The sequence below is a fragment of the Eutrigla gurnardus genome (assembly GCF_963514095.1).
Source record: "Eutrigla gurnardus genome assembly, chromosome: 23".
Classification (NCBI taxonomy): Eukaryota; Metazoa; Chordata; class Actinopteri; order Perciformes; family Triglidae; genus Eutrigla; species Eutrigla gurnardus.
This window is the reverse complement of record NC_139934.1, coordinates 12,407,339-12,428,162: the sequence shown is the minus strand read 5'-3', so window position 1 is coordinate 12,428,162 and position 20,824 is coordinate 12,407,339. Positions and strand designations below refer to the sequence as shown.

The 20,824-nt window shown below is 40.8% G+C and overlaps 2 protein-coding genes across 3 annotated transcripts; one reads left to right on the top strand and one right to left on the bottom strand.

Annotated features, from left to right (window-relative positions):
- Window position 1: 1 nt before the first annotated feature.
- spata6l (spermatogenesis associated 6-like) lies at window positions 2–16,283 on the top strand. Of its 2 annotated transcripts, none has more exons than XM_084003530.1 (12): window positions 2–492; window positions 1,685–1,822; window positions 2,056–2,104; window positions 2,529–2,570; window positions 2,877–3,001; window positions 3,306–3,398; window positions 3,689–3,955; window positions 4,536–4,635; window positions 4,801–4,930; window positions 5,320–5,413; window positions 5,873–5,961; window positions 16,182–16,283. In XM_084003530.1, exons 1-11 carry the CDS (start codon window positions 445–447, stop codon window positions 5,936–5,938), a joined length of 1,152 nt encoding a protein of 383 aa, XP_083859656.1. In that variant the 5' UTR covers window positions 2–444; the 3' UTR covers window positions 5,939–5,961; window positions 16,182–16,283. The 2 variants fall into 2 exon arrangements, with proteins under 2 accessions (XP_083859656.1, XP_083859657.1); XM_084003531.1 differs by lacking the exon at window positions 16,182–16,283 and adding an exon at window positions 6,327–6,429.
- On the bottom strand, window positions 7,643–19,017 carry slc1a1 (solute carrier family 1 member 1). The gene is made up of 12 exons (XM_084003529.1): window positions 18,913–19,017; window positions 16,568–16,708; window positions 15,609–15,701; window positions 15,312–15,426; window positions 14,361–14,403; window positions 14,154–14,249; window positions 13,638–13,822; window positions 13,448–13,555; window positions 12,332–12,454; window positions 12,008–12,202; window positions 10,682–10,816; window positions 7,643–10,580 (listed from the first exon to the last, which is right to left on the bottom strand). Exons 1-12 carry the CDS (start codon window positions 19,004–19,006, stop codon window positions 10,340–10,342), a joined length of 1,569 nt encoding a protein of 522 aa, XP_083859655.1. The 5' UTR covers window positions 19,007–19,017; the 3' UTR covers window positions 7,643–10,339.
- Between the last annotated feature and the right edge of the window lie 1,807 nt (window positions 19,018–20,824).

Genomic DNA, 20,824 nt, shown 5'->3' with positions numbered 1-20,824 from the left:
TAATGCAGGTTAATGTATCCCAAAATGCCAACTGTATTATTCCTACTTTGCTATTGGGAGATAATCAGTTCATCGTTGAATATTAAAACATAAAGTATAACCAAAAGATAGTATTAAAATAGTGGAACAAATCATAAAAATGACAGATTGAATTTGGACAATGGAAACGGAGTGAAGTCCCTAAAGTTAGGCATCAACTAAGTGGCATTGGACGTATATTCCAGTATTATAGACATACTAGACAACTAGCTAGCCACTATAAGACAGATATCACAACAAAAGTTATCTTGTATGCATGAACTACTCAGAATGGGAGGTGGAGCCCCAGTTACTCCAGCAACTAAACCCGGAAGCTGTCGTATCCATGGCAACAAGTGAAGGTAACGCTAAACCGGAGCTGTGTACAGTTGTAGCTAGTTTTATTACGTTTGATAGGAGAGTACAATGACCCGAAAAGCACTGAAAGTGGTGGTTGAATTAAAGTTCAGAGCGGTAAGACTTCTCTACACTCATTGTTAACCTGTCTGCGTGTAGTTGTAACGATGGCTTCAAACACTAGTCAACATTTTACCGTTATTAATTACCTATCTGTTTGTTAGCACCGGACTTTAAAATCACGTAGCAAGCGTTAAAGGTTTCAATTCGGCTGTCAGTTAATGCACCAAGTATACTGTACGTTTAATAGACATAATTACAACTTTAGCATGTGGCTCATCTGTTCATTCTATCAAGGGGCTCGACGCAATTAGCTGGCTAGCCTAGCCTAGCTTAATTACTGTCCCCCCCCCAAAAGCTATTGTGCTATTTATAGCTCACTTGGTTTAGCTACAACATTAATATTCACCATGCTGTAAACATGTTAAAGTATCAGTGATACATTTATATTTTAAGCGAGACATTTACTGATTAAGTACATGCTGCTTTAAATATTTTTGGAATTTACACTGATGGGCTTTTATTTTGGTATGTAGGTTTAGTAATTGGTCGAGTAAATTGCTGCTTTTACCCAAGTTCAGGATCTACTTCCTCCATCAGTGCCTGCAGGACTGAACAGACTGTGGGATTGTTGTGTAAAATGGCTCTTAAGTACACTCTAAAAAATAATATATTATATGTATTATTACATGCATATAAATCAGGTTGCCTTCATTATGAAAAGACAGAATGACTGCCTCTGACATAATGATGTAAGAATAAATATAAAACATAATATATCAAATCTGGTGCTGCGGGAGGCACATACCTGATAGTAGTAGGCTCTGGTTCATGGCCTTCATTAAACCTGAAAACATGTCTCCCCAATTTCTGAAAAACATGAATTGTCCCCCCAATAGAAATGCCCTAAATTATTAAAAAATGTGTTTTCAAACTTCACATTCTTCACATTTTAGATTCACATGTAAAATGTAATGGTGGGTTGGGTAGAGATTACATGCCCGAGACCCTTAAAATGATCCAAAAGCATCCCTGATAGCCGTCAACCAGAAGGTAACATTATAAAGAGAGTCAGCATACTTGCCTTCTAATAAAGTTTGAACTGAAGTAATTAGTCGTCTTACTCAATCAGAAGTGGCCTTCTGTAATATTGGACTATTATCATCCTCCACTAGAACCAGTGAAAACGGGCTCAGCCACAGATCAGAATGGACTTATCGTTTTTACTGTGTTCCTCCGCTGCTCCCAGGTTTCTTGTCCTGGAGTCCATCTGCCAGCCAAGGATGATATCTACCTCAGCATGTGCCTCATGGGCCAGTACTCTCAGTCACAAAGTCTCCCGGCCGTATTCCCTCTTCTGTTTCATGAGAAAATGACTTTTGAAAAGGCAAGTGTTGACTTATCTATGAGGGAGAAAAACATGATGTAATGAGGTGGGAATTATCCGAATGAAAAGTGTAATAAATGACATGTGTGATTAGCTAGATCCTGTTACCAATAAGAACTTAGATATAGCACATACATCTTGTTTGAACTCCCATATATAGTACATAAATATTGTTTGTAAAATAAGAAAGCTAAATACAAAATAAAAAGCTTGAATATTTTGTTTCTGTCTAGATTTTCAGGCATGCAGTTGACCCTGGAGACATTGCTGTAATGCTTGAGTGTAAGCTACTTAATATTTGGTTGTATACACTGTCTTTGCATATTCCTATACCTGTTAGTTATATTGAGAAATTATACTCAGTCTCATGAAGGAGCATAAAAATAAAATGGTAATTATATATTATTTAAAAAAGCAAAAAGCTGACAAAGATAATTACATGTTTGCACTCAGGATAAAAATGATTCATGCATTGAAGTGATTTTAATCAATTCTGTACTGATGCTGTATTGTATTTCTACCACATGACTTCATCCACATGTATCTTAGTTTTAATTGAAAGTGTTCGATCTATCATAATGTTCTCTGGGTCTTTAGAGGCCAGCCTCAGTTTCACATGAGGAGCATATGATGTCAGTGTAATATCAGTCTTCTTCACATACAGGACATTGTGGGTCTTTCTTAACTCGATACCTTTCCTCTTCAGATGAGACGGTTACAGTAGAACTGGTGCAGCTAATTCCTCCAGGTGAGGCTGTTTTTTTTTCATATTAATACTTCTTTGCTCCACTGGTTAGAAATATATAAATCTCAGAACCCATCACTTGCCTTGCCTGCATTCAACCAAAGTCTGCTCGAACGCGATTGCTCACTTCTAACTCGGACAACGACGAGAACCATTTCCTGTTGCCTACGGATTCTCATAGAGATTATACCTACATGTATCACCGCAGACACTTTAACTTAAGCTGTATTCCTCTAGCCTGTCCAAACACAAGCAGGAGGAAGTATTCGTTGAACTTACAGTGTAACAGGAGTGTGTTTTGGTTTGCAGTGGCGGACACTCTGGCCTGCTTTGAAGAAGATGCTCGACGCTTCTTATTCCCGGAGCCCAAACTGGTTCCCTCCTCCTCTGGAGTGGACCGAGAGGTTCTGATGGCCAGAGCGCCTCACTTTCCAGTACGTCCTACCCTTTGACATATACAGAGCGACTGCCCTCTACCAGTTGAAACCCGGCTATTGCAATGGAACAGCTTAATGGTTCATTCACACACTCTTGTCACAGTGTAGGAAAGCACATTCCTATCACCAAATAATTCAAGTCAATGACGCTGATTCACCAGATTTTATAATGGTTTCATTTCAGATCATGTTTAAAGTGTAAATGTTGATACATTTGTTTTTAATTTCCATCTTTGGGGTTAAGTTACTCTTATTTGTACTCATGTGATTATGATACAAACCTCTCCTCTCATTTCCCCAGGGTATCGCTCCAAGGCTGGAGTTTTCCACCAAAACAACCATCATTGAGTGCGCGGCTGATGCAGAGATCAACATTTACCCCAATGTACTCATGGTAAGGATTTCATTTACATGCATAAAAATGTATTTAGATGGTGTTTAATACATCAAACTGCATCATGTAATAGTCAGGAAAAGACAAAGGCTCAAATTTGAAAGAAAAGAAAGAATGATTTCATTTTGGGGTTGATTTTTACAGCAGAAGTAATGATTGGACATTTAATTTGACTTGCAACTCAAAAGGAATATATGAATCAAATATATCACCTATGGTTCTATCAGGTATACGATAGGCAGCTCAGCCGTTATGATCAGAATAATTTTGAGACACTCTTTTGTTTCCAGAGGCCAGTGGTAAAGAGGATCAGTAAACACACCAGCAGACCCAGGAGCTCCTCTCCTCAGAGGAAACAACCTCAAACACCTGGAAGGAGACGGGGTGGCAGGGCATACAGAGACAGACTCAGCAGCACCAGGTCCCCGGCATACGTCCCCAGAGCCCGGTCCGTGTCCCCTCTAAGAGCTGCAAACACACAGCGGCTGGCTCGGCTCAGCCGGGACTCTGCAGATCCCGGCCCAGCCAACTGGGACACAACCAGCACCTCCCTGCCTGTGAGCACAAACGGCACTCTTCATTCCAAAATTCACAATAGAGTTTTGAATATTTTCTGGCCACCAGATGGCAGAGAAGAGCTAAGTAAGCTACGTCTCCACACAGCAGTTATTTCTAGTGTACTCCTTAACTTGTATCACTCTTACCTCTAACACCATAACAACTAACAACAATCACCATTTTCTTTGGTACGAGTAAAATGACCAATGAAAACAGTTCAATGTGGTTTCTACTCTAATTCTATTTCTATGGTCTGAAACCCACTGAGAGGACATTTTGGCGTTGGTTGGCGGTATTGTATACCACTACTTATCTGAAAGTGTGTGTTAAAAATAATATTCCCATACTTTGTATAGAAAGAAAATGCATTTTCTGCTCCTCTCCATTGCTAATTATTATCTCACCGAGTCACTAACAGCAAACATTTGAAATGTGCTCTTCAGAACTACTAAATGCTTCATCTCCTATTTTCTCATCACAGTGAAATAGTCCAAGCTCTTTGGCAGACAGCTACAGCCCTGGTTGTGTACATCCTGTAGCAGTTTGACCTGCTCACTGTGTCATCATTCTCCTGTGTAGATGCTGACTTTGTGGCCTGGAGCCAGTCCATCTGCCTCGCACGGCCCCTCCACTGTGTTTGCCGACTCCTCTTCACCTTTGACCAGGTCTTCATCCCTAGGTAGAAATCCTCATTTACTGCTGCTTTGATGCTACTAAACGTGGTTTATAGTCTCAAACACCTTACCAGAAAAGCTTGTAAAGTTTAGTGTTAGTTATACTGCTCTGTTTACATGAGTGGAACAGGCTGTCTCAAAATTGTTTTCCCCTTTCTTTGCTGTTTCAGTGAGATATTCTCCATCTGACAGAAGAACATCCTCCAGCTCTTCAGAAATACACAACCCACTTGACTACCACCAAGGTCCAGACCCTTCAAGGCTGTGGCGGTCTTATAGGGAACAGGCCAGGAACAGCAGGTCCTTTCCTCGAATAATTTTAATTATTGACTTTCATTTAACACTTTCCCAACAACTGCACTGTCACAATGCAGATTGGGTCAAGGCAGATTGTGCAGTTGTATGATGAATCAGGATGAAATTACTACTCTGGGGTCCACTATAGGATATCATGATTCTGACTATACATTCAGAGAGCACTTTATAGTGAGTAGTTAGGGATTAATGGAAAGTTGGAAAATCTTTGTGCTAAACTAGGCTGAACACATCATTAGATTACATGGACTTCTCATCTAACTGCAAACAAGTGTATGCAGATGACACTGGAATGTTCACTATTCAAGCAAGTGATGATAACAAATAAAAACTCACTCAAACTTAATTCCCCTGACTGTTTCTGTGGGGTTCAGGTCTCAGTCCAGCTCTCACAGAGAATGGGAAGAGGTCCAAGAGCGCGTGCGAGGACTCCTTACTACGCCAAAAGCTGTGCGCCGACTTGCATATGTAAGTAATACATACCATTAGATATCACAGCATCAGTGTGTGTTTCAGTCAGGTGTCATTTCCCTGTTTCATAAATATATCGTTTCAATAATAAACGTCCCTTTCTTCTGATCTGCTTGTGTTTAAACATGATGTTAAAGCAAACTTTAAACTCCCCTCCATGATTCTGCTGTATGGTAGAATTTGTGCTGTGGCATTTACCATGTGTACTATTATATTACAGGTAATTTCACCCCTCCCTCTCTGTATTTGATGTGGCCTTTACAGCTTGTGCTGGCTATCATTATTTGAATACTTGCTTCTATTTGAAAATGTATAAGATATTGCCTATTTGGCAAAAGGTAAACGTGTCCCCCTGAGTTTTAACAGAAGTGAGCCACTTAAATAATAAATAATAATAGGAATGCAAAGAAGATCACAAATTAAGGAAATTAAGAGATGTTTTTTTTTGTGTTTTAGGGTGCCACGCACTCCGAGGTAGACGAGGTTTTAGCCAGGCGGTCCATCTCTCCAGGTCCACCATGATGACCTGGCCAGACTCTGGAAAGGTGAGGAGGACCTGTTTTCTGTCATCACTTTCACTTTAAAAAAAATGCTGCCCCCTAGTAACATCATGTGATACATGCCATGTAATCTCATAGCAATCTCATATTTTTTTTACAGCAGATCTAATGAACTTATCGCAGTAAAAAATGGCAACCATTATAGTACAAAGAAATAAATCATTAGGTCCTAAAGATGATTAATTGTAAACAAATGCCGTTAACAGTTAAGTGGTTCATCACCCCCTAAACCTTCTTTATGCCCACTGTTCTTCAAAGCCACCTTTCTGAATCACCAACGCTCCAAAAGAAGCCCACAATTGTATTAATGTGTTTGTGTGTGTGATGTCTGTCTTTTCCCACTCCTTTAGGGAAGTAAATTGAGTATTCAGATGTCAAGACTCTCCTGGTGTGTTTGTATGTGTACAGAGAGACTTTTGATTGTAAAATGAACACACACACTGTCTTAATGAGCTCTATGTAAAAAATTAAACCTATTAGAATCGAAACTCATTTTTATATCTCAGTTTGAACACAGCCAGGAAGAGTCGTATCCGGTTATTCTATCAAGCATTACGTTGTCGAGTCCTCAGGTAAATCCCCAGAAGGTCATTAAAAGCAAACTGTGTCTTTGGCGGTGCAGCTGCGTGAAACACTGCTGTATATCAGAGAAATAGCTGCTCACCATGACTGTGAGGCACTAACCAGTGGCATCAGGAACATTGTGATCTACTGCAGAATGGCTGCTGAAACAGAAATATATTTTGGTGCAATGGACAAACTGTAGTCCTCAGTGGCAGTGCAGGTTTAACAAAAGTAGTCCAGCAAACAAAAGGAGACTGCAGCTTATAGGGTTTTCTCATGGGGTTAAGGTTTTTAAAGAGGGGTGGTTCATGTATCATTCATAGCCCGATTTATAGGCTATAAGATTCTTTTCCCAAAAACGTTTTTTAAGGTCAAGAATAATCTTTCATGCTAATATACTTGGAAGAAGTTATAAGAATGAATTTAGAACGACTAAAGAGCTGGAACCCACCAACCGATCCATATCAGAAGTCAAATTCTCCAACCTAGTGTAGCTATTTCTGCACTTTTCAAAGATTATTCAAGGCACTGACCTTCATTTCTGGTAAATTCCTGTAACAGAATAAAACTGCACTGTGAATTATGTTCCTACTATTCCTCGTTTCGTCCACCTGAACAACTCAAAGTTGACCTAAACGTGTGCAGTGTGTATTCATTAACAGAAAATGTGCGTTAAATAGTCATAAACAATCCCATTATCCTTGGTGATGGTCTCCAGCTAAGCTACCAACAATAAAAACAACAAAATCAGACAAAAGAAATGAGCAACTTTCTTTTATTTGCTTGCAGTTACACATGACGTAGTTTATGTTGATTCACATACTGCGGGTACTCAAGTGGTACACAGAGAAGGGAATGGTTGATGCCAGTGTGCTTTTGAAATGTAGAATACAACCTGATTTGCAAGGGCTTATCATCTCTGATCGGTACAGAATTTCAAACAAGCGCCTTCAATCACCCATACTTTATTTCAAATATGGCCTTTTTGGCAGTGAATGGACGACTAAAACATAGAAACTGAGACTTTGACTTTATTACAGACACAATGGATTTGAACATATCAACCTCCTGGGGAAAAAGTAAAGAACGACCTTTTGGCATGAAGCCCATAAAACCAAAAAGCAAGGCATGTCCTGACAGCACTACGTAAACATTAGGCTACTTCATTGAAATGTTTGATTATTCTGAAAAACGGTTTAATTTTTTCAATCCTCCATGACCTCTACCAAAGCATCTGTGTGACACTTGTTAAGGACAAAGCTAAAAGATTAGCATTTGTTTATTTTTCCCAAGCTAGGTAGCTGCTGAGATTGCAACGTATGACACATTTGTTTTTGCTTTGGGAATAGTATTTTATACCAAGCAGGGAAACTGTTCTGTGATTTTTCCTGGATCACTGACATTAGCATGTCAAGCTAGCTCCGACTTTTCAACAGCAGCTACATATTTAGGATGACCTAGCTACTAAGGTGTTTCTTACGTGTCTTTTCCCCCCAAGCTAGGCCACTAAAATTTGCATGTATATCAAGCGGCGAATCCAACTTCCAATGGAACATTGTACAGAATAATATTGTGCTGTAAACTACTCTGATAATTTAATTTCTTTCACAGTCTGAGCAATAAACTACTAAGAAGCTTAGTTGTTTTGTATGGAATGTAGATCTGCCGAATCTGTTCTAGAAAATACCTCCGTTAGCATGCAAATGATAGCACAGTTAAGTTTTGTTTCCTGCCAGGAGATGTGAAGGTATTTGGCTCAGACCCTTACATGGTGACAAGTAAACCAAGAAAAAAAACTTCAAGCTGATAATGATTGAATATCATGGTGGAAACATTGATTATGGGACTAGCACTAGTGATATTAGCATAAAAAGCAACACGGAGATTCTCAGTGAAGTATCAAAGTATACAGCCACTGCATGGAGTCGATTACACAGCTCTCGCTTACAGACGTGGGTAAACATTTTATAAAAAAAGGCGTTAGACCATAAGCAGCGTGATAAATAACAGTGCAGCCGGGAGCAGTTGGTCTGTCTCCAAAAACCGGTCAGATAATTGCATCGTTGCCATCACTTCCATCTGTCCACAGAAACGATCAAAATGTAATCACTAGAAAGTAGGTGAGTTTCCATATGCCTGACTTTATGCACATATTAATCTTCATAAGAAAACCTCAGCAGAAATGCCTAAAAAATGTATAAAATTGTTTTGAAATACTGGAAAAAAAGTTTTTACGCTCGGCTGAGGTGAAAAAATCGATGTATTGATAAAAGCAAACTTCAACAAAGTGTAATGGAAACAGATTCAGCGAATAAATGATGACGCACAAAAAGCATGTGACTTCAATATCCAGTGAAACTTCTGCCCCGCTTAAAAGACAAAAAATAGCGGCAGATTAAAACTTCGTCATTTTGAACAGATCTGATGTAATGTTTTTTTTACATTGTTTTGTTCAACTGGCGCTCTCTTCTTCTGCAATTATATAATGGTTTCCCAACTGAGAGTAGGTGTCACAAACTGTTTATTTCGATGAACCAACATAACATAATGGTTGTGGATGGAAACACGTATGGAAATTGTGTGAAAAATTGCAATACATTTGAATGGAAACCTGGCTAGTTGTGCTCCCATTTTACTGCACCGACCTCAGCCTAAATATCTGCTTTAAACAAACTAATTTTCAGCTCAAGCTCGAACCCTCAACCTTTTCCCTTCTGGCTCATGCTAATGAGCGAGCTGCAAAAGTAACACAAATATAGCTACATATACTGCTCTGGATTTACCAATCCTGGTCCAAATTAGATTTTGAATGCAGATGTTGCCTTTGGGAAATAAAATGATGTGAAATATATGCAAATTTGTGTGAAAAAGACGATGATTATCTGATTATTGACACATAAATCCATTAAGTGACATTTAAAATAATGGTGTTTGAGAAGGAACACTTTGGGGTATCTAATGTACTGTTATATCTCCCCACACTGCCTAAACACAGACACTATTCATAATTATTATACAATGCAATAAATCAATGAATGTTAGTGGTTTTGGTTCTGGAAAAAAATGTACTCAAATTTCACAGTGTTCAATGACTTCATGAGCCTTTGCTAATCATCTCCAGTCTCTGTGAAGCCCCTCCATAAAAAGAAACGAGTCTGCAGCTGGCGATTAGTATTTCTTTAACATATTGCTTCATGCAACTTGGTGAAAAACCTCTTTATATGTTTGGCACAGTTTAAATAGACAGATAGATATACAAGCAGTGCATTATGGGGCATAGAGGTTCAACAACAGCCACGCAAAAAAAAGGTCATTCAGACGTGTTAGAGAATTATTGTCTAATCGAGGAGCAAATGAAGTAGGATTTCAGATAATCTTTTTGTTTATACTTGTGTTAAATTAATATTCTTCTTTTTTTGGGGCAAAATACACACAATTCATCCCAAAATAATATCCTCGTGCACACTCATACAAACAGCTCTTCTGGGTGTATCTTTGCAAGAAGGAACACACTTTTACTCAAAAGAAAACTGATTTTTTTTTTTTCCTTTTTCTTTTTTAAATCTTGGCACAATTTGAGTGTAAGAAGGAAGCACTTTAATCTAGTCGTGGTTGTAAATGTCCGACATGAAGGGTGATCATCTTGGATGAGGCTGCTATTGCTGATGTCTGAGCTTGGATGGGTCTGGTTGGATAGTTTTCCTCTCTCGTCATGATGCTGATACATGATGGAAGGTTTTCCGTTTCACATCCATAGCAGCATGGCACTTTCTCTGCTCCCCCCCGAGCCGGCCTCGGGCTAAAACTGAGAGGTTTCGGTAAAGGAGATGGCATCTGTCTTGTCGACGGTGAAGCCTCCGTTGACGTAAGACTTCTTCTCGCACTCTTCGTCATCCATCGCAGCTTCCAGCGCGAAGGGGTTGGCGACGTCCACGTCCGATGTCAGATCCATCCTCTCCAGCTCCCTCCTGGATAGTTTCTGGACGATGCAAGCTCCGTAAGCGTCGCCGAGAACGTTGATCATAGTACGGAACCGGTCCCTGAAACACACGCTCAACGTCAATCTGCAGCATTGCTCTTGGCTAACAATTTCAACTTTTTAGTAGGAAAGGTAGTCAAATCAGTCGACAAATAAACTTACAGCAGCCAATCCACAGCGACTATCAGAGTGACATCATTCGCAGGTAATCCAACAGCTGTTAAGACTATCACCATGGTGACAAGGCCAGCGTTAGGGACTCCTGCTGCACCAATACTGGCAACGGTTGCTGTTATGCTGCAACACAGAGACACAATTTTGTAAATATTCCTCACAGTAACATGCGAAATTGAGTTAAAATTTTGGGAACAATAAATAAACACAGTATATCAAATTAAGCTATACTTTTACATTTACAGAGGTAATTTCCACACAAATATGCTTAGTAATGGAAGTGGAGAGACTAGTGTGTAATAGAGCCTAAAAACTAGGAGGAGGCGGAGTCAACTTGGATTTCCTGATTCTTGATGTTTCCTAACCCTAACCTTAAGGACTTGGGCTGACAGGGGACTGGAGGGTGGGTGTTACAAGACAATCGGTCCCGCCCACTGTAGGGCGACGTTCTCAGTTGTAGCTGCTGTATGAGTGCCGTGCTGTGGGACACTCGCACGTTCACACAATATCGAGTGAAGTACTCTCTCGATAAGGATCATCACACCACAAATGAGGGTCAATCTCGACACTGAGACTGATTTATGAAGCTCAGACGCTGTGTTTATGACCCTGTCTGTCTCCTTTAATGACCACCTACATTCCTGAGGAGAAGATAAGATATGAGACCCATCCAATTGTGAAAAAAGTCTAAAAGAGACTGATGTTTCAACAAAAAAAATAAAATATTAAATAAGATGGAGATCTTAAGCAGGCCTGTCCTTTTATATTAATCATTTGGTAAGACCCTGCCTCATTGGTATTTGTATATACACATATTATATGGCCCCAGAGATATTAGACAGAAGTCTCAGGCACAATAATGCAATGTTTAGTCAATCCTCCTATTTTGGATATATATTTATAATCTTCCTGTGTTTTTCACTTTCTTTGTAACCCAATCACAAATCTTTGTTTTGTAATCATACAAAATTCATCCTGGTTTATTGACTCGCTAAATATAGTGTGCCTTTATAAATTACCAAAACTGTGAGTTCATAACTAGAATATGATTAACTTCATGATTATTAACTCTGTTTGTAATTCTTTTAGTTTCCTGTCCTATAAATTGGATTTTGAGATGATTTTGGACAAACGCACAATAACAGGTTGGCAAGCTCTACGTCTTGATGAAATCATTTATGTTTTTATGTTTTCCGGAGACGGTTTGATTAGAGTCACCTTGGTCAACAATACTTGCATTTTATAGTATGACAAGTTTTATTTGTATAGTCTTTTATAGCCTGCAGTTAGAAGTGCCTTTACTAACGGATGTACCTGATAGTAACAATCTGGCCCGCATCCAGATTGAAATCATTGAGCTGGGCGATGAAGATGGCGGCCACCGCCTCGTACAGCGCCGTCCCATCCATGTTAATGGTTGCACCAACTGGGAGGACGAAACGGGTGATGCGTTTGTCGATGCGATTGTTCTCCTCGGCGCATCGGAAGGTTACGGGCAGAGTGGCGGAGCTGCAAGACAAGACAGATGGCCAATATACCTGCCTTCCCTACATTTAATATACAACTTTTATATGTAACTTTTAAAACAATGTAAAGCCTTAGTGTTTAGATAGAATGAATACGATTTTTTATTCTGACCTGGAGGATATCATGAGTGCCGTCACCAGGGCCTGAGCCATTCCCAATGAGAAGGTATACGGGTTCTTCCTCACAATGACAAAGAAGATCAGTGGCAGACAGATCAGGGAATGAATGGCTAGACTGAGGGACAAAACAGACACAATCATAAAACAGTATTCTGTAGCACAAGCACTTTCATATGCATTTTGGGTCTTACAATGTTACTTGTCATTTTTTATACAAATGTAAGGACAAGGTTTTGTGTTTGTACTTGTTTACAGACAGACTACTGCAGACCAGTCTTAAAAAGTCCCATGGGGCAACTGTCAAAGAAATAGTTGGGTTGGGAATATTTTGGGAATCATGTTTCTCAGAATTAAAGCTGTCAAGTTGTACAACGCACCATTATAGTAGTTATTGGGAAACAACCATATAATAATGAGGATTTTTCACATGACAAAACACCAAATTAAGTGAGATTTAGTGAAATTTAGAAATGTGATTACATCATAACATTGTATTATAGTGGGGGTTTTTTTTTACTACATGTGAAAATTCCAACTTCACATGTAAATAGTGCATATCAGTGACATTTTGGATGATTCCTCTAGATTTGAAATGACTATGATGCACTCTTCTCTTCCAGAATGATAATTCAAGGAGTACCAGCTCAAATATCAGTTAACTGAACCGACATTTAAACATATTTCTGTCCTTATAAAAATGCATTTGGAGAGATTGGACTTTGAAATTAAAGAGACTTGTTTCTGTCATAAAGCAATAATGCATTAAAAAGTTCTTTAACAGGCTTTGAAAAGTGCTTTTAGAACATTACAACAAAGTGTTGCACCCTGTTGTTGTCACAGGTGCACCTGAAACCTTAGACCAAGCCTGTGACCTAACTGGATGGGATTTACTGTACAGTCTTTTAATGGTGCCACTTAGATTTAGTGGCACGGACGAAGTTTTCATTACTGCATCTGCAGGTTGAGCAGTTTTAAATGTCCTTGGCCCTTATCAGTGCCCACACAGAGCTCAGCTTTTACTGTATCACTGGAGGGAGAATCGGCCAAAATGTCAACCATAAATCCCAGTGTCTGGTACAGGCGGATACAGAGTAATGGGACAGCTTACCCACTCAGCACCGTCACCATATAAAGACCCATCTTCCGGAAGATCTCCCAGTCTTCCACCTCGATAATCTTAGCAGCAATTAGGAACAGGATCCCTACCGGCATGTAGCTGAAAAAACCCCCCAAAAACGAACATCATGATTTCAGCTTTTAAATGTTGGCCCATCGTACATCAGCCTTTTTATACATACCACATAATGATCTGGACCAGTTTCATGGTTGCTTCATTAAGCGCATCAAAGAACTCCAGCAGGATACGGCCCTTTTCGCCCATTTTCCCAATTACAAGGCCAAAGGCAACACAGAACACGATGAGCCCCAATACGTTGATTCCATCCGAATACGTCCCGATGATTTTATAGTCCTTGGTTATGTTCTGCCGAGAGAGGAAACAAGGAGGCGATTCATTCAGCCCACCGAGAGCAGGTCAGGAAGCTGCTTTCACAACCACATTAGCTCCCTCTAAAGAGCCATTGATGAGCCGTGCAAATGTTTTTTTTTTTTACAGGATCACAGCCCAGTGACCCATGGCTACTCAGGACTCATTACTTTACTTCTGATGCATTCAGATCAGACGCCGGTTGCCAGGTGCAGAAACATGAAACGTAAAGTGCAGCAGATGGATCAACAAGGACGCACTGTTGTCACGTCAAGACCCAAACCCCCCAACAGTCATGTTAATGGACGAGATGAACAGTAACACCTACCTCTACCACCGCCATGACAGTAGTTGTGAGAGGTGGAATCGTGGTGGCGTTGACTGAAACTTTCGGAGGCTCCAGCTCTTTGCGTTTGGTCTTGTACTAGAGTGCGATCAGGCACATTTCACAACATCAGAGTTAAGATCACGGGCAACATACTGTATGCTCACCAGGTCGATGTAGATGTAAATGACGGATGAGTGATCCTCTTACCTGCTGAAAACAAGCCTGCACCAGATTTTCGGGGAACATGTTTCTGTTGATGGCAAAAACAAGATTGGGGGTGAATGGAAGACACAGAGTAATGATGTACAACGCATCCCTGACAGATGGGTCATTGCAGCGACTCTTTATGTGAGTGAAATCCTCCATGTCCATAAAGAGGACGCTAAAGAAGCCAAAACACTCAAATCTGCAGATGCCTTCCCCAGAGATGCAGGATTTTGTCAATCCTGAATTGAATTTTCGGATCATGTTGTATATCGTTGTCGAAAAAAACAATTGGAATAAATTCAAGAAACAGAAGGTTTGGATATGTGAACCTCAGAGCTCTGGAATTAAAAGCCAGGTTAAAGTACTCATGACACCTCAAAACCCCTTCTGACTGTCGAATCAACTTTGAGGTCACGTTCTGAGTTGACTTAACTTTTCAAGTTGAAAAAACTTTTCAAATTGCCTTAACTTTTCAAGTTGACTTAACTTTTCACATTGACATAACTCTCAATGTAGTCAATGTAACTTTTCAAGTTGGCTGAACTTTTCTATTTCACATAACTTTCTGAGTTGACATCACTTCTTGAGTTGATGTCACATTTTGAGTTGACATAACTTTCGGTTGACATCATTTTGTAAGTTGATGTAACTTTCTGAGTCAGTGTCACTTTTTTAAGTTGATTTAACATCCGTCAGGTTTTATTTGTATAACTTAATGTAACACCAGGTTTTTGAGGACAAACTGAAATTCTGTGTCATTTTCTCCAATCTCCAATTGATCGCTATAAAGACGGACATTCAGAACAAGTGTCAACACTTTTGCTTTTGATGTGGTTGAACATTACGTAATAACTGAGGTGATAGATGATGACTGACTGATCACCTCAAGTCTTCAATGTGATCAGGGCTTCATGGTTATGAGAAATGTGGATAACATGAGTGGGAGGTCACCTGACGAGGTCCAACAGTGTGTCAACTGTGGTTACGTTGGGTGTGGTCCCCGCTCTGTCAATGTGATCAGCTGTCTGAGAGACTCCCGGTTTGATAGTCATCACCAGAACGATCCCTGTAAAGGATGACACCGCTCAGTACGCAGTCACGACAACGTGACTCATTCAGGTTTCACATCAACCACCACTTTGACACAGCCAGTTTGTGTGACTAAGTAGAGCAACTTGAAAAAACAGGAGAATTTAAACACTGCAGTGCTATTGAGAATTAGAGAATTGAAGAAAATAATCGACTCACCAAGAATTACTGCAATGATGGTTGTTGAGAAGTAATAAATAACGGCGCGCAGACCTATCTTTCCTGATACCTCAGAGTCCAGGGCTGCAACCCCTGTGGACAAAAAGCATAATAATTGATTAAAATCTGAAGCAAAAGTTCCATTTTATATGTGTATGTTATATTGACTTTGAGGATTATTTGAATCCTCCTGACCTGGTGAAGGACATTGTTTTAGAAAAAATATACACTGTAATTAACATATAAACATATGATGTTTATCAATTAAAAAGTTTTCAATTCAACAATTGACCTTGTCACTCACTTCGGCCTTACCAATGCCATTTTTGGCAGAGTGGCTGGAATGATGTCAATTATGCACATTTTTCAAGCAAAACATTTGTGTCATAGTGTCAAGCCTAACTTTGTCACACTGCTTCGCCGTTGATGCTCCATTACTATTTCAGATGGAGCACTAACTGAGATGGAAACAAGTTTCTGAAGCATCACACAGTTCCCATCTTCTCTCAATCATTGTGTGTACTTTTACAACTACTAATACTGATTTAAATGTGTATTTACACTCCTCTGCAGGGCATTGTGCATGGAACTCTATGTACACCATCATGAACAATGAGTCCTGAGACATCATCAATATCACAACTGTTGACAAGAGGGAGACAAACAGAATAAGAAGAATGGACCAGGAGCTGCATGTTCAGACAGCCCCCAAGTCGTTATTCATGTTGAATTAACCGCTTGTAGTCAAGGCTGATCCTTGTCTGCTTTCTTATAGAAAAGGTTCCCGTGGCAGGGTCTTGAGAGATCCAGGAAGGGCTCGTCATGACTGATAGGACCCTATTAGGGAGTGAACGTGGGCGTCTGCGTCATGGTTTTATTATTTATGCACTTCTGTATCTGCCATTGCAGCGCATCACTACGACCGAGAGTTCAACCAGAAATGATCTGGTTCCACTTACCTGTTATCATGCTTGAAATGATGAGCGGGAGGATGACAAGCTTCAGCATTCGCATGAGGATCTCTCCCGGGAAGCCGAAATACTGCTTGTGGAGGTGGGAGAGAGACGCATACTCTCTGACCACGAAGCCCAAGCTGATCCCTGATCAGGGGGAAAGAAACAATCACATCATGAAGAAGTCTTGGTCTCGGCTGGAGAAAGAGAACAAGTCATTTTGCTATTATGTACATGGGCCTTTAATAATTCTCTCCATCAGCAATGGTCACATTATTGCATCATTAAGGTTTCACGGCGACGGAATTCATGAGGCGCAACACGCATCATATTTTCCGGCTGTAAACTCCACGTGTGTCCCGCTCGGTGATTTTAGTCCCTCCAAACCCCCATCTGTGTTATCACACATAGCAGACCACTGTTAAAGATGCTAGTAAAACACTGGTTGCCACGACTACACCGAGCTTTCTGCAAAATGTCATCACCCACATGACAGAAATGGATCCATGGGTGTAAAATGTGTATAATTTCCCAGAAAATAGGTTAAAAGCCTCCAATAAGGTCAAATATGATCTTTTTAGTACTATAACAGGCTTTTCAGTCAATAAGAATGCTTGTTGGAAATTGAGCTCATCAAGGTAAAAAAAACAAACCCAACAGACTTTATTGTGGTAATATAACTTCTGCCCTACACTAGAACATGAAAACATCTATAAAAAAGCCACTGACTGTAAACCTCACCCATTAAGAAACACCTGATATTCTCCAGAATCTTTTGCCAAAATCGAACCAGGATTTTTTCAAAAATACAAAAGGGCATATTTAAAATGTTCCTGCAGCCGAAGATTGTAACACTTTTGTATCTAAAAACTTTAGGTTTAATTTATCCTCTGACCCACAACAACTTAATGCTGCTACTATCATTGTAATGAACATGGTGTTTGGCCACAATATATTATTACACGTCAGGTGCAAATTGCAATTGATCAAATGACCAAAACCTGCAATATTGACATACTGAACATGGGACATAAACTTCTCCAGGTATTTATACTCAACCAATGATTAAAGTCGAGCTAAAAAAAAAAGCCAAACTTCAAGATTTGCATTTAAACCATAAAAAAAGTGCAAGTTACGTGCGCCTGGTAATTATTAGCGGTGCTTCAAAACACAAGGCCGTCAATGTTTAATCCTCTTTGCCACCATCCAAGTTGAATCAAGGCACGCAATCCAAATGCAGGTTTCCAGGTTTAAAGTCCACCGGAAAGCATTATTGTCATCTGGGGTGGAATGATTTCAAAAATATCTATTTCTAAAAGTCTTTTGGTAAATATCAGAAAGAGGGCGGACACATCGATATGCAGAAGGAGATAAAAGCACATGAAACTAGAACTGTTGGAAACCTTTGGGTTTTCTGTGAGAAGATCCATCAATTACATGTCTGGGTCCAGAGTTGGAGCCTGGTTAGCGTAGCTTAGCATAAAGAAGCGGGGTAAACGGCTAGCTTGGTGGTCCCCCTGTGAAGTTAGCTGGTGTGTTTTTCACCCCTGCACCAGACCCCATTTAGAAAATAGCCTTTTAAATGCAACATCATTTGTAAGCGACCAGACATGTGATAACTTAGGAGGCACCTCAGCCTTGTGCGCTCTGGGTAATTTGGCACTATTTGGCGCCTTGTCCTGGTGTTCTTCACCACTATTTTGGGAGTAATTGATGGGAGAATCATATGAACCAGCTTTAAATGTGAAGAAATCAAGCATTCGATCAGGGAATCTGGCATGGTGGTATGATGAGGGATGAGCAATCATCATGAACTTGTGAGCATGAAAAGTGTGTTGTTGCCAGGCGGGTCATCTCCTCTGCTCCCAGTCTTTTTTTCCAAGGCTCCGGCTCTAACACACATATCGACTTCTCAGCTCAGGAAGAAAGCACATCATTCTTGACCCCATGCCATACATGTGTTGACGATGCAAATAACTGTGTGTGGATGGATGTACTGCATGCAGCTTGTGGCTCCCAGTGATGGGACTCCAGCATCAGCTGTCACTTCAGTCTGGTCACGTTTTGACTGGGACACGTCCAGACAGGCTACTGCTCTGTGCTCTCCGGAGGACAGGAGGCTGTAACCCCTCCTCGGTCCCGCTATGGGAGACGACGACCACCTTCACATAACACACGTACACCTGAACACACGCTGACTGTTGCTGCTCAGTCCGGCCGGCTGGCGCAACAGAGGTTCATTTCAGCAGTGACAGCGGCTAAAAGGCGGGTGGAGGGATGGAGGGATGGACAGCGGTGAGGATGTGTCATTCTCTCAGCATGAAGGAGACAATTAAGAGGCGTCCACGTACCGAGCAGCACCGATATAACCGTGGCGATCAGGAGCCAGTTCCTCTTCAGCAAACCTTTCAAATTCACGCCTCGTCGCTCTTTGTTACCCATCATGTCCACGGTGTTTTTTTCCTGCCCCCCCCCCAAAAATAAAACACCCAACGACGGTCGCCCGTGGAGACGCAGCGGAGTCCTGCGGTCGGGATGTCAGACGCAGTCGACGCAGACGACGCAGAGGGATGGAGCCGCGAAGGATGCCGCCGTCAGACGCTGCTGCTGGCTAGTGATGGTGTGAGGTAGGGAGCGTGTGTGTGTGTGAGTGTGTGTGTGTGTGTGTGTGTGTGTGTGTGTGTGTGTGTGTGTGTGTGTGTGTGCATGGAGGGAGGGAGGGAGGGAGCGAGACGGTCTCCTTCTCGCTCTGCCACCCTTCCCCCACACAAGGTGTCTCTGACATTTCTCTTTTTTTTTACCGAGTGACATGAGTTAAGTAGAGGAATTCAATATTATAACAAACTTCTTAACTTACACTTCACATATCATCAAGCAGACGAACTTAAAAAGTGAAGCCAATCCTGAAGTGCCCTAAACTTGCATTCTCTCTACTGGCCATCAGGGGGCGACTCCTCTGGTTGCAAAAAGAAGTCCGTTTGCATGGACGTCAAAGTGAAAATTACCCTACTTCCCACTTGATTTATTATCTCAGTAAACATTATAAACATGATTTTCTCTAGTTTCAATTCTTCTTCAATCCATCATGATGTTTGTTTAGTAAATGATGGTCCATTAAGAGTCAAATAAAGCAGTGGATGCTTAAGGGCGAGGCTACCTTGTTGCCGTCGCTAGCAATGCAATTAGCTTAGTTGTAAAGTTCACCTTTAATAATGAAACTAACTTTGTTAACAGCTCCGCACCAGAATCCAGATGGATCCAGATCCAGATCCGCATCGGGGTGCCGCTCTGCCGCTTGTGTTCATCAGATCCACCCGCCGCTGTTGGTAATTCCAGGTAGTTAGCTAGCCTACATGGAGCAGTAATCGATTATACTAACTGTAAGATACCTGTTGTTTCTTTGCAGAGGTTTTCATTGGGCATTCTGACGCAGCTGCATTTAAATACAAAATAACAAAAACCCTTTTCAGTCAGTCAGCAGCTGCGTCCTTCAGAGGCTGCATTCGAAGACCGAATGCGTCACATCGGCGGTGATAAGGCTGTCCCATTTCGAAGACTCCTTGTTTCCCGGATTCAGAGGATCCAGCTGATGGATACTTCACGGCCTATCTTTTCACCAGATTAATTCATTCGCCGTCTACGAGTGGCTCAGCAGCGGGAGATGTCGTCTATCAGTCTGTTGTGTCCAGTGTTCTGTACTTCGCTGTAGACAACAGACTAGATAAAGTGATTAAGAAGGCAGTAATTGCGTGCAAACCAGACACCATTGAAGTTGTGGTGGAGAGGAGGACACTGAACAAGCTGTTATTCGTTCTGGATGATCCTGAGCATCCTCTCCACCTCCCACTGAACAGACAGCGGAGCGACTTTGCACTTGTTATATTATCACACTATCTGCATCCATCCATTATCTGCAACTGCTTATCTAGTTAAGGGTGGGGGGCAGGAGCTGATCTTTGGGTGAAGGCAGGGTCATCCTTTAGAGTCATCAATTAACCTGACCATCTTTGGACTGGAGGAAACCTCTGACTAACCCCAAGCCACCGTGCTGCTCCAACGCTACTTCATTTGATTTCATTTGAATAAAAACAGCTGCAAATGTGTACACTCATGTATGTAGTGAGTTATACTATGTTCATATTGTATCCTGTAGTTGTTTGGTATATTTATAGTGTATTCTAATCGATTCTTTAAATTGTGTGTTCTATAAATGTATATCTAGTGTTCATCTGTAGAGTCACTGACTGTTGTTTGGATAACTGT

Excerpts from the sequence above, each read along its gene's own strand:
- spata6l (XM_084003530.1), top strand. The coding sequence starts at position 445 with ATGACCCGAAAAGCACTGAAAGTGGTGGTTGAATTAAAGTTCAGAGCG. Across the intron at positions 3,399-3,688 it reads TTTACCCCAATGTACTCATG|AGGCCAGTGGTAAAGAGGAT; the intron begins GTAAGGATTTCA and ends TTTTGTTTCCAG. Across the intron at positions 3,956-4,535 it reads CAACCAGCACCTCCCTGCCT|ATGCTGACTTTGTGGCCTGG; the intron begins GTGAGCACAAAC and ends TCTCCTGTGTAG.
- slc1a1 (XM_084003529.1), bottom strand. The coding sequence starts at position 19,006 with ATGATGGGTAACAAAGAGCGACGAGGCGTGAATTTGAAAGGTTTGCTG. Across the intron at positions 14,404-15,311 it reads ACACTGTTGGACCTCGTCAG|AAACATGTTCCCCGAAAATC; the intron begins GTGACCTCCCAC and ends TGCCATCAACAG. Across the intron at positions 12,203-12,331 it reads GCACTCATGATATCCTCCAG|CTCCGCCACTCTGCCCGTAA; the intron begins GTCAGAATAAAA and ends CTTGTCTTGCAG.